Genomic DNA, 13,711 nt, shown 5'->3' with positions numbered 1-13,711 from the left:
ACCGATCAGAGATTCTTCGTAGCCGGAGACAAAGATTTTTGGCAAAAGAAAACCTACCACTCAGTTATATTTAATAGATTTGTTGTACGCTAGGGGCGCTGCTGAAACACAGTCTATTTAATAGCACGCGATATAAATTCCTACTTTTTTATTATTATTTTAGCGTATTCCTAGGGGTCTTCTTTCTGCTTTCAAGTCCTCGTCTATGTGAGTTCGGAAGTTAAAACGACATGTATTCAGTTGATTTATGAAAGTTGAAAATTTGGAACCATTAAAAAATTACATTTTTACCACAACTACCATTAAGAAATTGAATTAAGGTTTACAATGAGCCACGATTTCAGAGTCGGAATCTTACTAAGCTAACTTAAGCTGACACGGCACAGGCATAACCTGGCTCTGTACCGTGCATACGATTAGCCTCTGCATCATTGGCGTGTCACAATTAAATCTGCCGTTATATTACTGCCAGGGCGAGTCTGCTGCCGGTGTTACACCGAATTCTGTGACCGTCGAGTTCTGTGACTCTAGAGGGCGCTACTTCATAGCTTTGGCATAGGGGGTCACAATTTCTGACAGGTACCGTCAGAATTTGTGACCACACTGATTATTAACTACATAAATGTACTTAAAACCGGAATGCTTGTAAGATTTATATGGAGATTCCGTGGGGTCACAAATTCTGACGGTAGCTGTCAGAAATTGTGACCCCTATGTCAAAGCAATGAAGTAGCGCCCTCTAGGGTCACAGAATTCGACGGTCACAGAATTTGGTGTAACACCGAGGATTCAGAGCCAGTGCTTGATGACGACAAACCTATAATATTTATTGGCTAGATCTCTGCTGACACATCTGGCGTTTGTTTTTTCAATATAGAATGTAAAATATATCTCAAATGTATTTGTATTCCCCAAAGTGTTGCCTAGAATCCTGTATGTTTGTCGTGTTTTCCGTTTAGCTCCGTTCAGACCCGTTCAAAAACGACTCTCTGTCGAAAGCCCTCTAGCGCCCATTTGATATATTCAGTTTCTGAGGAAGAGTCTGGACTCCACATATAGTGTCTCTGTGTGGAGCACCTCTACGAGCTCATCACGACGTTTTCATTAGGAGGAAGTGCAGACAGTTTGAGAGAGAACTGCAGTCCGTTTTATATTAACTCACTTACTAGGTGCTCTACGGTCAGGTAATACGGAGCAGATTCGCCATAGTGAGTTTCTCACTGTTTTAACCTGTGAATCTGTGGACGGTAGTACTGTAGTAAGAGGATCGCGGTACTCTCTCCTCTGTAGTGGGCTCCTCTCTCACACTCTCTCGGGCTGACGGTCGCGATGCTGCTAACCGTGTTTTGTGCTGCGAGAGACCGCTCGGAGACCACCTTCGCTCTGGACGTCTCTCCGGAGCTTGAACTCAGGGATTTTGTGGCTCTTTGTGAGCTGGAATCAGGAATTCCCGCCGGGGAGATTCAGGTAAACCACGAAGAGCAGTACGTTACGCTAGCTTTACTCTAATTAGCGTTTAGCGGTGACACACTCGTTTTCACCGACATACCGTGCTATTAATAGCGTGCTGGAAACTAACGCAATGTGAAAGACACATGAACTCCTTGGAAAACTGATGAAGTCTGTCGTCGACTTAGTACAGTCAGTTTCGTTATAAAATAACTGTTAGCTAACGTTGGTTAGCCGCTTGGAGCAGGTCAGCGGGTGGAGCTGGTAACGTTAGTGCCCTTAGCGATAACAGATTTTTATAAACTAAACAACTGTAAAACACAAGACCACCTAATACTCCGTGGTCCACGTACGTAGAAAAGTATCTAACACAGAGAAAGACGCTACTGATGGCAGGCTGGGACGGGTTTGCAGTCAAACTGAAAGTGCTTCAGTCGCCGCACCACTGAAACTATATCCAGTAAAGGACAGAGGCTGTTTAATTCCGTCCCTGCTTCTGTCAGTTTAAGAGATAAGTTGGGATATCGAGGCAGGTCTAAACGCGTATAAATCAAATCAAATCTAAATCAAATATAAATCTGATTTGTTTTACGTTGCATTAAAGAATGGTTGTTTTCTGCAGATCTCCTATGCAGAGCAGCCACTGAGAGACCTCACCCGAGCTCTGGGGAATTATGGGCTGAAGGATGGAGATGTGGTGGTGTTGAGGCAAGCAGAAAGAAGACCACCAGCTCAGCCCTCCTTCCCAGGTCTGTATTTTGCTCTCGAATATTCACTGCAAGCTTCATGCAAAGATACTTGCCAAATATTTTGCCCCAATAAGCTCACATACACAACATTTACTACGTGCTAAATTTATTTCTTAATATTTTGGTTACGTTCACCTTATTTTTCAAATCCAAGGGAATTTTGTAGGTTTAATGAGGTTTGCGAAGGGGAAGGCAGAATAGTGCCACAAATAGTGCCACAGATCATGGTTAAGCCAACCTAAAACTCATTTTATTTGTATAGACCATTCATTCATTATCTGTAACCACTGATCCAGTTCAGAGTCGCGGTGGGTCCAGAGCCTGCCTGGAATCATTGGGCGCAAGGCAGGAATACACACTGGAGGGGGCGCCAGTCCTTCACAGGGCAACACAGACATACACACACATTCACTCACACCTACGGACACTTTTGAGTCGCCAATTCACCTGCATCGTGTGTTTTTTGGACTGTGGGAGGAAACCGGAGCACCCGGAGGAAACCCACACGGTCACAGGGAGAACACACCAACTCCTCACAGACAGTCACCCGAAGCGGGAATCGAACCCACAACCTCCAGGCCCCTGGAGCTGTGTGACTGCGACACTACCTGCTGCGCCACCGTGCCGCCCACTTGTATAGACCAATCCAATCTAAAATAAGACTATCTTAACATGGAACAGAGAACTTGTTTTACAATGTTTTCACTACCACTATCCACTACCACTACTACTATCCACAAAATGTTTTCTCAAGATTTGCTAGATCTCCAGTCTTTTTGTGTGCTGGAAACCGTTTGGATGTTTTTAGAAAGCCCCAATGTATGTAAATCTTGGTCTCACACCCAACCAAGCAGCATTGTCAGGCACACAATTATGAGGCACCCAGTGTCTCTCATTCTTGCAATATTCACACACACACACACACATATATATATATATATATATGAGCAAAATATTTATTCATTTATTTATTTAGCTAGCTCTTTCTTCTTTCTCCAATCTTGTCCTTGTATTGTCTGTTTTACATAATTTATCAACTCCTTTGTTTGCTTATATGAACAGAGTTCTGACATGGTTCGTAAGTGTTTGGTAGAGTTCTAATGAGCAAATTCTGAAACTTGTCAAATCCTATATTTCCTGAGTAAGGCTGCCCAAAAAAAAAAAAAAAAAAAAAACTGGGTTGTTTATTTCACAGTTCCGTTTGTATGCTGGTAGGCACTTCAGATTCCCAAATTAACGTGCAAAGAAATGCACAGAAATGTCTATAGTGCCTACCAGCATACAGACGGAACTGTGAAATAAACAACCCAGTTTTTTTTTTTTTTTTTTTTTTTTTTTTTTTTTTTTTAAATAAAATGTTCCATATTAGAACTGAGATTAAGATCTGATGGTCTTATTGGACTGTCACACTGTACTAGTTTTTCATCAGGTCTGTTAAACCAGTCACAGTAGTCTTCCTTAAATGTAGGAATGTTAGTGCCATGTGTCGTGTGCCACATGGATATAATCCTTGCATGATAGAATTGACGATGTTATTAAGACAAGGTGACATACCAAAGTATTCGAAAATGAATCATGCACGTGACTGTTTTTCTGTCTGTCTAGCTTATAATTAAGAGATATATTACATTTAGGGACATGCATTTAGATTTGAGAAATGTCTTGTTGGGTTTCTTTTTCTTCATCATGATAGGACTGCCCCGCATTGATTTCAGCTCCATCGCAGTACCAGGCACTTCCTCAAACCAGCCCTCCCCCAAACAACAACCCAGTACTCCTCAAACCCAACAAGCCACATCCCCTACATCTTCTCCTCAGGGTTTGGACAACCCTGCCCTGTTACGTGATATGTTGCTTGCCAATCCACATGAGCTGTCACTGCTGAAAGAGCGTAACCCACCATTGGCTGAAGCCCTTCTGAGTGGAGATCTAGGTGAGTGCAGAACACATAAAGTTCATAACATGCATAACATTTTATTTATTTACTGTGTAGAGGGAATACTCTCTTTCTGTCAGTGTATGAGTGATAAAACAAATTTACCTCTCTCAGAGCGCTTCACAAAGGTGCTATTGGAGCAGCAGCAAGATAGAGCTCGAAGGGAGCAGGAGAGAATCAGACTTCTTACTGCAGACCCCTTTGACCTGGATGCTCAGGCCAAGATCGAAGAGGATATTAGGTATAATAATTAAATTGTGCAAAAAAAAATTCCTATGTCACACTCTGGAACCCCCAGCAGACAAAGTGGAGAATTTGTTATTTTAATTTAACAGCTTATTATTCCTGTTATAATCAGTGTTTTTAACAGTAAACAGAAATAAGACATTTTCATTTCATATTATAATTAAACATTCCTGCCTTGCACCCAATGATTCCAGGTAGGCTCTTGACCCACTGCGATTCTGAACTGGATAAGCAGTTACAGACAATGAATGAATGACTTAATTATAATTAAGCATTTGTGTATTAAGCCGATGACAAAAAAACTCTGAAAACTGGCGTTGGGCTAGAGGAAATAATGTTTTCTATTATTGCTTTCTTCGTATGGTTTATTAAACCATATACGTTGTTCCAAGCTAAAAACCGTCCAGTTAGTTAAAGTATCAAAATGGTTCTAATATGGATTTAAAATTGTTTATATTTATTTCATGAGTCATACACATTTATATTTTGGAAAATACTTTATCTAATGTAAATTATTGTGCATACTAGGGCAGTGCCATATTGTATTGTTCTTCATAATATCGTAATAATTTTTAAAACGATTAAAAAAATTTAATATCATGATAATGGTGATATTCTGTTTAACCACCTCAAGTAGAAGCGCCTGGTTAAGGACGAGGAAAATCAGAAATTTGGTTAGAATACTTTAACAGCCAATGAGCTCTAGCCCAAGCAGATAAATTACACTTCCTCAGCAAAGCAACTTTTCTGTGTTTGTTTTGTTATTTACTGTGATACTTTAACATTTTGTGTATATATATATATATATATATATATATTTTTTTTTTTTTTTTACGTTTTGCTGTTTATATGCACACGTTTAATTTTCTGCAATTTGGTTGTGTGGTAAATTATAAGCTACACTTTTTTAATGCAAAATCTGAATCTTGGTAAGTTATAGTTTTTTTTACAAAATAAGAAAATGTTTACAGAGATTTTTTTTTGTCACTTCGGAATGTCTGAAACACTATATTTGTAGTTAAATGAAATGTTTTAATAAATAGATTCGTTAAATGTATAAAAATTATAGGATATAATTAATATTATTATAACCTTTAAAACATTTTTTTCAGAAGTGTGTTTTTGAAATTAATAAAGGTATTTTTCAGTGTTTTGTCATAAGAATTATGTTACCACTAAAATACCCTAAAATATTGTGATATTATTTTAGGGCCATGTTTCCCACCCCTAGTGCATACAAAGGTGAGCAATGGTGGGTTGATGTGAAATTCTTTTATTTTCTAGGCAACATAATATTGAAGAAAACATGACTATAGCTATGGAAGAAGCACCTGAGAGTTTTGGCCAAGTGGTCATGCTGTACATCAACTGCAAAGTCAATGGACACCCTGTCAAGGCCTTTGTTGACTCAGGTAGACTTGGATTCTTTCTTTCATATTTTTAACATTCTTGTTTTGTTCACAGTGGTTCTGTAGACTGTATGTTTTGCTAAGAAAGCTGCACTTAATGGTGGTAAACATGTATCTAACTAGCTGCACTGCAGACATTGCTACATATATGTATTATATGTGGTTAAAAGCATACCTACTAACAGCATATAATATTGTCTGTTTCATCTCAGGAGCCCAGATGACGATCATGAGTCAAGCCTGTGCAGAGCGTTGTAATATCATGCGCCTTGTAGATCGGCGATGGGCAGGGATTGCTAAAGGCGTGGGCACACAGAAGATAATTGGAAGAGTACATCTGGGTATGTCATGTTATAGTACAGAAGCCCTAAAAGACATAATAAAAATAAAAATAAAAAATTGAAAGTTTGTTCCAAAGACTAATGCTGTGTTCGGGTGCTCATCGGAAGGTTGTATATACCGGCTGGTTAAGTAGTAAATGCAACTTGGGCTTGGCTGAAAATACGCCCACTGTACACATGTCCCCAAAAAGTGATTTATCATTTAAATACCAACAAAATACTTTTTGAGTAGTAACAAATCTGATCAGTATGTTTGACTTTTATCTACAGAAAACATACATAATGAGACAATTCAAAAGCATATTTTCCATTTTCTCCAAGGAAAGATGTAAAATGTTGTAAAAAGGAACAATCTGAAGTAAAAGGAACTTAATGTATTGAAACAAAATGAATGGTAATACAATGGCTATCAGAGTTAAATACTGATATTTAGACCTTTTTGGTCACTAGCTCCAGAGCTCCTGAAAATGTAAGCTACTTATGGGCTTGCTGATGCTCTCAAACACATGTGGCTGCAGAAATGTACTGGTTTAGTCATTTTTTCAAGTTTCAGTTTTAAGGACAAATAGCATCATGCGCTAGCCAGAATTTGTTTTCCCCCCACCTTAAATTGTAAAGAATTTCTGACCTTCTTTCTACCTTAAACAATGCTGGGTAACATTCTGCCACAATTACTGTGTTAAATTGTTTGCATTAAAAGGCATCCTTTATGCTCTAGGAGCAATTTGAAATAAACATGCCTCTTAATAAGGGACCTTAATTTTGTCAGTTTGAAAATTTCAGCACATTTTAACTGTACAGCAATAATACTGATAATCATGCTAATTTTGGTCTAGATGGTATGAGAGTTTGGCTTATGTGTGAATAAATATGAATTATTTGAGTCTGTGTTGTTCAGCTCAGGTGCAGATTGAAGGGGACTTTCTGCCTTGCTCTTTCTCAATTCTGGAAGATCAGCCTATGGACATGCTGCTGGGGCTTGATATGTTGAAGAGACATCAGGTCTGATTTCACATATTACTGTGCAACTGAAGGAGAGGACAGTTATTTTGTGACAGAGCACACAATGTTCATGTCCAAACTTAAAATGTTCATGCTAGATTGTATTGTGTTTTTTGTGAAATTGTCTTTACATTTACCATCTTTGTGGTTATGGCCTGTTATTAGAAATAAATGTTAATGAATAATAATTTATTAATAACAACAATAAATACTGACAGGTGTTTTTCTCCCCAACATGTAATTTATTTCACAGACCACTTTGAAGTCTGCATCTTATGTTGCATTGTTACATTGTCAACTCATTCTACCTGGAAAATATATTTTTCAGTGCTCCATAGACCTTAAGAAGAGTGTGCTCCTGATTGGAACAACAGGTACAGAGACACGTTTCCTGCCTGAAGCAGAGCTGCCTGATTGTGCCAGGCTAGCATATGGGCCAGAGGGTCGAGAGGATGCTCGGCCTGAAGAGATTGCAGACAGAGAGCTAGCAGAGGCTCTGCACAGATCCATACAGGACAGTGGTGAGCTGCATGAATGAAGACTACCTAGCATGTTTTACACATGTTTATTTGCTATGCATGGACAATTAGGACTTTGAGGATGGTGTGTGATTTTAAAAAAATATGACATAAGTAAGTTTAATTAAAAAAGTACTATTTTCCTCATCAAGTTGTTTTTTTTTTTTTTTGATCATGTGACACAATTTTGTGTAGAATGTCTTTATTGCATGACATTAGTTTTAATATTAACTGTTTAAATGTTATTATTTCATTATAATTTTATTAAGATATGGTTTTTATAAAATTGTAATTGCATTGTAGAGCTAGTCATGGTTATTTTTAACCAGTGTATATGGAATTTGCTGTTTGCTGCGCAGCATTAGTAACATACCCAGCACAACAAGTGATGCACAGTATGAGGGAATGTGTTTTTTAATATGTTATTTCAAAAGAGAACATAAGTTTAATCTAACCATGTTAGCAAAAGTGTTACAAGCAATGTAACTAGCAAAATGGGATTTTATGGACATACTGCAATAGTTAAAACTGGCATTGCAGTTGCACTGGCTCCATGACATAAATTTATATACTTCTCATAAAAAATTAAATAAATGAATAAAAATTCCTCCAGCTAATACATTATTATAATCCCATTTTAGGAGCAACCTTGTCGTTCATACCTGAAAGACAATTACCTCATACTGTACACCTTGTTACATTTTATGAAACATTTTCTCTCTCACTCTGTGTGTTTCCTTAAATTCTGCTCCCCTTTGCATGCCTTGTTTGGTGTGTGATCTAACCATGTGCAGGACAACACTGATGCTTATGGACAGACAGCTGGAGAGGGCTCTGCCTACCAGGTACAGCAGTCAAACAAGGGCACTGGACATGCTCTGTTCCATCTTTTCAGTATTTCATAGTTTCTTACAAACATCCCAAGATAGTTGTTAAGGAAGTACACTTTTCTAGAGTACATAAAATGTTGGTGTAAAGCTGGAATTTTAAACCAAAATAGTTTTTTAAAACCAAAAAGCCAAAATGGCACTGACAGTATCCAGTTTCAGGATTTCAGTTTTTTGACAAGGTAATTGACTGTAAGTAAGTTGATTCTGTGTTTGCTTAATATTGTTTGAGTATTTTAAATATGTTTAATATTGCTTAGGACTGGGAAAATAGAAAATGACTGTGCAATCATCAATAAAAATAGGTTAAATTGTTTAAAACTACAGCTATAGTACATGTATTCATTATATTAGCATTTTCATTCAGGATCAGTTTTTCATTTTAGTCCTACTGTATATGTGGAACAGTTTACATTTGATCCAGTGTTCGTGACCAATCTCCAAGTCACCAGGACTGAGATTTACACACAAAAAAATTAATGTCTGGTTTTTAAATATGTTAACAATAATGTTGTCTTTCACATCAGAGTCTGTGATTGCTCCTATGGTTTATTTGCTTATTATGGTGCTTGAATCTGAGTTGAAGCAGAGCCTTGAGCTTCACCACACATTCATGAAAGGTGCTGCTGCAGAGCTTCTGCTGGTTTGTGTTGGTTGACCTCCAGAATCAAAATGTGTCTTAAACATAACAGTGACTGAAATTTAAAATTTCATTTGGGGGAAAAAAAACAAAAACAAAATGAGTCTCAGCTCTAATGTTACTAAGCTTTAAAGCCAAATAATGTATATTCCTATGCTTGTAGAATTGTGAAATGAAGCTTACGATATTGGCAGATCCCACCCCATCCCACCAACACAATATTTATTTATAACTTGAACATCTGATTTTTTTTTTCTCTTCAACTATCCCACATATCATTAGCTAAAATCTACTTTCTGAAATGTTACAATTACAAAAAGTAAGGCCATAATTTGGCATTCAGCATGCTGTCTTTTCAAATACATTTTCTGGTTTACTGATTTAAAATGTATTAAAGTCTGCCCTGGACTACTTATAATGAATTGCATGGTGTGCAATGCATGTGAATTCTACTTTATAGGGTATTGTGCATTAAATATTTGCTGCACATATAGACATAATTATTTTCACTTCTTTGATAGATACCACAGATGGAATAACTACCTCACCAATGTCCCCACCACTCTCTCTTTGCAAACCTTTTGACATACCCACAAGCTCCTCACCTTCCACAAGTAGTACCCGGAGTATCACACTGGACCGCTCCAAGTCTGCTCCAGCCTCTACACACCAGAGCCTACCACCAGAGATATTATTGAGTTCATCTCAAACCCAGGAAGAAACTAAGTCACACCTATCTGACAACCCAAGCATGACTGAATACAGCCCATCTTATGGCCAGGAAGAACTTCTGTCATCCCCACCTCAATCTTTGGCTGAGTCCTCTCAAAATCCTGTCCATGGACTGGTTGATGCCTTCAAACCCCATTCCCAACCTGTGACTAATTCTACAATGCCTAACACAGAGGCAACAGAAACCCTTCTCCCACCAGTTCTCCCTGCTCAGGAATCATTCTCTAGTACTGTGTCGATGGACCATGAAGTGACTAGTCTTGTAACTTGTGAGGAATCCATGAATAACTTGGATGTAGATGTTGTGGAGGACATTACCTTACAAGAAGTAAAGGAAACATTGTCTCCCTTTACCAATCTAAATACAACCCAACTGACTGAAGCTCTTCTACATGAAGTGGACATGGCAGATCCTACAGATGCAAAAACAATAGGTCTTGACATTCCTGATCAGCTCCAAGAAAATGTGCAAGATAGCACTTTTAAAACTGTGCACAATCAAGGAGATCTAACCCCTGCTTCAGAGCTAACTTTACATAACAGCCTTGCAAGGCCTAACAGTTCTTCTGAGACTCCTGTTGTTCACTCAGAAATTGAGAAAAATACAGATGCTAGGTCTGCCTCAAAGAGTGCAGTGCCTTCAGATAAGGACAATACAGAAGGAGACAACATCCCCTCACTTGCTCAAGCCCTGAAGGAGCTTCATGAGCTTCTGATGTCCAACACTCATGCTCAGGCCTGTGAAAGGAGCTCTCAGTCTGCCTCCCTTACCACTACATCAAGTCAGGATGCTGAGAAGGTGGACCAAGATTCCATTGCAGATGACATTGTTAGTTTGAATTCAACTGTTGGGTCATCATCATCTCACACTGCCATTACCACTGAAACAACTATTGCCAAATCTGAGCATACTGCTCAATCAGAGGATGGTATATTTAATGTAACACCATTAAGCTCTGAAGGGCAGGAAGATGATGAGGTGGCGAACATCAAAACTAAACAAGACACAACCCCATCTCTATACACCCCTGAAAGAGATCAGATGAGTGGAAATGGGGGAGAAAATGTTTCAGAGCCAAGGAATACATCTCCATTACAGAATTTCTGTAAGTTCAAGGAGGGTCCAGAAAGTCAAGAGAGAGGAGGAGATGGAGAATGGGGGACCTTGGCCTTTGAATCCCCTGAGTTTACTGAAGCATCTCAGCAGAAGCCCCTGTCTGTAGCAGCTGGGTCCTCAGTAGACAATTCTAGCTTTGTAGCACCTTCTCATCCTTCAACACCAACTGTAACAGGACAGTATCCTGCAGAGCACATCCAGAGGATACAAGCAGCTGGTTTCTCGTCTCATGAGGCAGCTGAGGCACTTGAACGGGCTGAAGGTAGTGTGGATCTCGCCTTACTGGTGCTGTTGGCCAGAAAGATCACTGTGCCCTCTTAGAACTATTACTAATGGCAGCATCAATTGGTTTCTGAGCCTTTGTTTTTAATGCCATTTCCCCTTTTTCATTCATGGTTTTGTTCCATAAAGTGACTAATTCATTTATTCTTAGTTCTGTTCCTGAATGTCATTGATTCACATTTTCCCATACACGAAATATTTTTAGTTTGGAAGGAACAGTTTAGGATTTGTCCGGCCTTGCAAGAATAACAGTGATGTCTGAACTCTTACTTTTAATCTTGCATGCTACGTTTCGAGAGGTTCTGAAGAGCTGCTGTTTTTATTGTTTGGTTTAGTTGATTTAGGCTAACATTTCTGCATCTCTTGTCCATTAATTTAACACTGATTTTTACAAATGAAAAAACGTATGCTTTGGCCGTGTAGGTGAATGGAGCTGAGGATTTGTTGACTTGTAGCTGATCATTTTTATTTAGCATGAGAAGAACCCTAATCAGAATGGTGTTAAAGCAAAAGATATGATTTATTGATATATATATTTTATTTCTTTCCAAACAATTACACAACTAATGTGGGCCCACCCTATTTTTCTCTATCATTTATAAACACAGTTTATGCAGCATGTGTTGGGAGGTTTTTAGAATGCACAAGCAAAAGTATTTAGGCTATTATTTGCTAAAAGTATGGATGTATAGCAAAACTGGTTGTTCTTGTCAGGATTTTACCTTTTTATATCATGGTCAGATGTGCCTGATGCATAGCAGTCTATGTAATGTGTATTACAGAGTTGTAAAAGATCATCCAGGCAAAGTTGGTCTAAGCCAGGTTGAGTCTACGCCTATCCTAAAAAAAGATTTTCAGTGGTGAATCATAGGAATGACAGGTTAGGCCATACCTAAGAATAAGCCTTTGTCTGGGAAAACAACTCCTAAATTAAATGGGCATCCTCTTTGCAATAATTACTGAATACTGTACCTTTCACATTTATTCTCTTTGGTTTCTATATTGTGATTATTTTATATTTGCCAATCCTGTATAACTTGACCATAGTGTGTGTGTTTTTTGTTTTTTTTTTAAATTGGTTACATCTAGTAAATGTGTTGGAGTTAGACATAAACTATACAAATTTTATTTATTATTTCCATGAGAGTATACCATCCTTAAAGTTTGTTTCAGTTTGCTTGGGCTTTTCTATCAAAATGAAAAAATAAATTGTGAAAGGAGGATGAAACAGTTTCAGTAAGTAATGTCAAGATCTTGGTGGGCTATATTTTATCAGTCTTTACTTTTCAGGGATTTTGCAGTAGTATTCAGCACGATTTCTTTGAACATATTAATAGCACAGTTGAGTGAAATGTATGTGCTAAGGAAGTACATTTAATGGGTGCAGAAATGGTTGAGATTTTATATTGTTTTTGGTCCAACTGCCTTTAAAACATGTTTCATTACATGGGATTTGGTGATTTTTGGTGTCATTCTTAATTCACCATTTTATTGTCTCATAATGTATTAAATTCTGGCAAGCCCTGTCTAGCTGTGTCAAGTCATTTTTTATTTTTATTTTTTTAATTATTATTGTAGTCTATGAGTAATGTATCAGGTGAGTTTAAACTTTTAATTATTTAGTTTCATCTTGTATACAATTTAAAACCAAATAAAGGAAAATGATACTTTATAATTCAATGTGTAAATGTGTATTCATACTGAATGAACACAGTGCTAGTGCATGCACACGTCTATCTATCCATCTCTTGCGTTTGCTCTCAAAGCAGGAACACACCCTGTAGGGGGCGCAAGTCCATAACAGGGGGACACACCTATGGACACTGATGTTTTTGGACTGTCGGAGGAAACCCACACGGACACGAGGAGAACTCTGTCACCCGGAGTGGGGCTTGAACACAACCCCAGGATCCTGGAACTGTGGGGTTGCAACATTGCCTGCTGCACCACCGAGCTACCCTGTCTTTGTCATACTTACATAAAGTCTTTTTTTTTGTAATTTTTCACTTCTGTTTTAGGTTTCAAAATGAACTTCACGGTTCCTACATTTAATCGGTCTCGTTCATTCATTGTATGTAGCTTATTCAGTTCAGGGTTGTGGGTCCGGAGCCCACCGGAGTCACTGGACGGAAGTCACATCCTATGGAGGGAGCAACCAAATTAATTACTGAAGTACTTCATATTAGTCATAAAACGGTCTATTCAACCTACAGCGGCTTAGTATGCCAGCTTTAGGGTCATGGCACTGAAAAGAATAAAGAATATACTGAGAATAAAGTCAGAATTCTGTGATTAAAGTTGGAATAATTCTGAGGCTTTACTGCACTGGGTTCAGTTGTCAAGTCATGTGAATGGAAGCATATAATAAATAATTGTTCCTGTCTGTCTAAATATTATAACAAT

General features: G+C 38.1%; 1 protein-coding gene across 5 annotated transcripts; it reads left to right on the top strand.

The window, feature by feature from the left end:
• Positions 1–896: 896 nt before the first annotated feature.
• Positions 897–12,960, top strand: ddi2 (DNA-damage inducible protein 2). Of its 5 annotated transcripts, XM_066665099.1 has the most exons (10): positions 898–1,467; positions 2,072–2,198; positions 3,892–4,131; positions 4,249–4,375; positions 5,665–5,792; positions 6,002–6,130; positions 7,029–7,132; positions 7,461–7,653; positions 8,445–8,495; positions 9,699–10,078. In XM_066665099.1, the coding sequence occupies exons 1-9, from the start codon at positions 1,330–1,332 to the stop codon at positions 8,453–8,455; spliced, it is 1,197 nt and encodes a 398-aa protein (XP_066521196.1). In that variant the 5' UTR covers positions 898–1,329; the 3' UTR covers positions 8,456–8,495; positions 9,699–10,078. The 5 variants fall into 5 exon arrangements, with proteins under 5 accessions (XP_066521195.1, XP_066521194.1, XP_066521196.1 ...); XM_066665098.1 differs by lacking the exons at positions 8,445–8,495; positions 9,699–10,078 and having other exon boundaries at positions 897–1,184; positions 1,291–1,467; positions 7,461–7,778; XM_066665097.1 differs by lacking the exons at positions 8,445–8,495; positions 9,699–10,078 and having other exon boundaries at positions 897–1,208; positions 1,291–1,467; positions 7,461–7,778.
• Positions 12,961–13,711: the final 751 nt, after the last annotated feature.

Source organism: Hoplias malabaricus, chromosome 3 (genome assembly GCF_029633855.1).
Source record: "Hoplias malabaricus isolate fHopMal1 chromosome 3, fHopMal1.hap1, whole genome shotgun sequence".
NCBI classification, from domain to species: Eukaryota; Metazoa; Chordata; class Actinopteri; order Characiformes; family Erythrinidae; genus Hoplias; species Hoplias malabaricus.
Note: the sequence above shows the minus strand (reverse complement) of the source record. Positions and strands in the feature narration are given on the sequence as shown.

Bases quoted from the DNA above. Each gene is read 5' to 3' on its own strand.
- ddi2 (XM_066665095.1), top strand. From the start codon at position 9,728: ATGTCCCCACCACTCTCTCTTTGCAAACCTTTTGACATACCCACAAGC.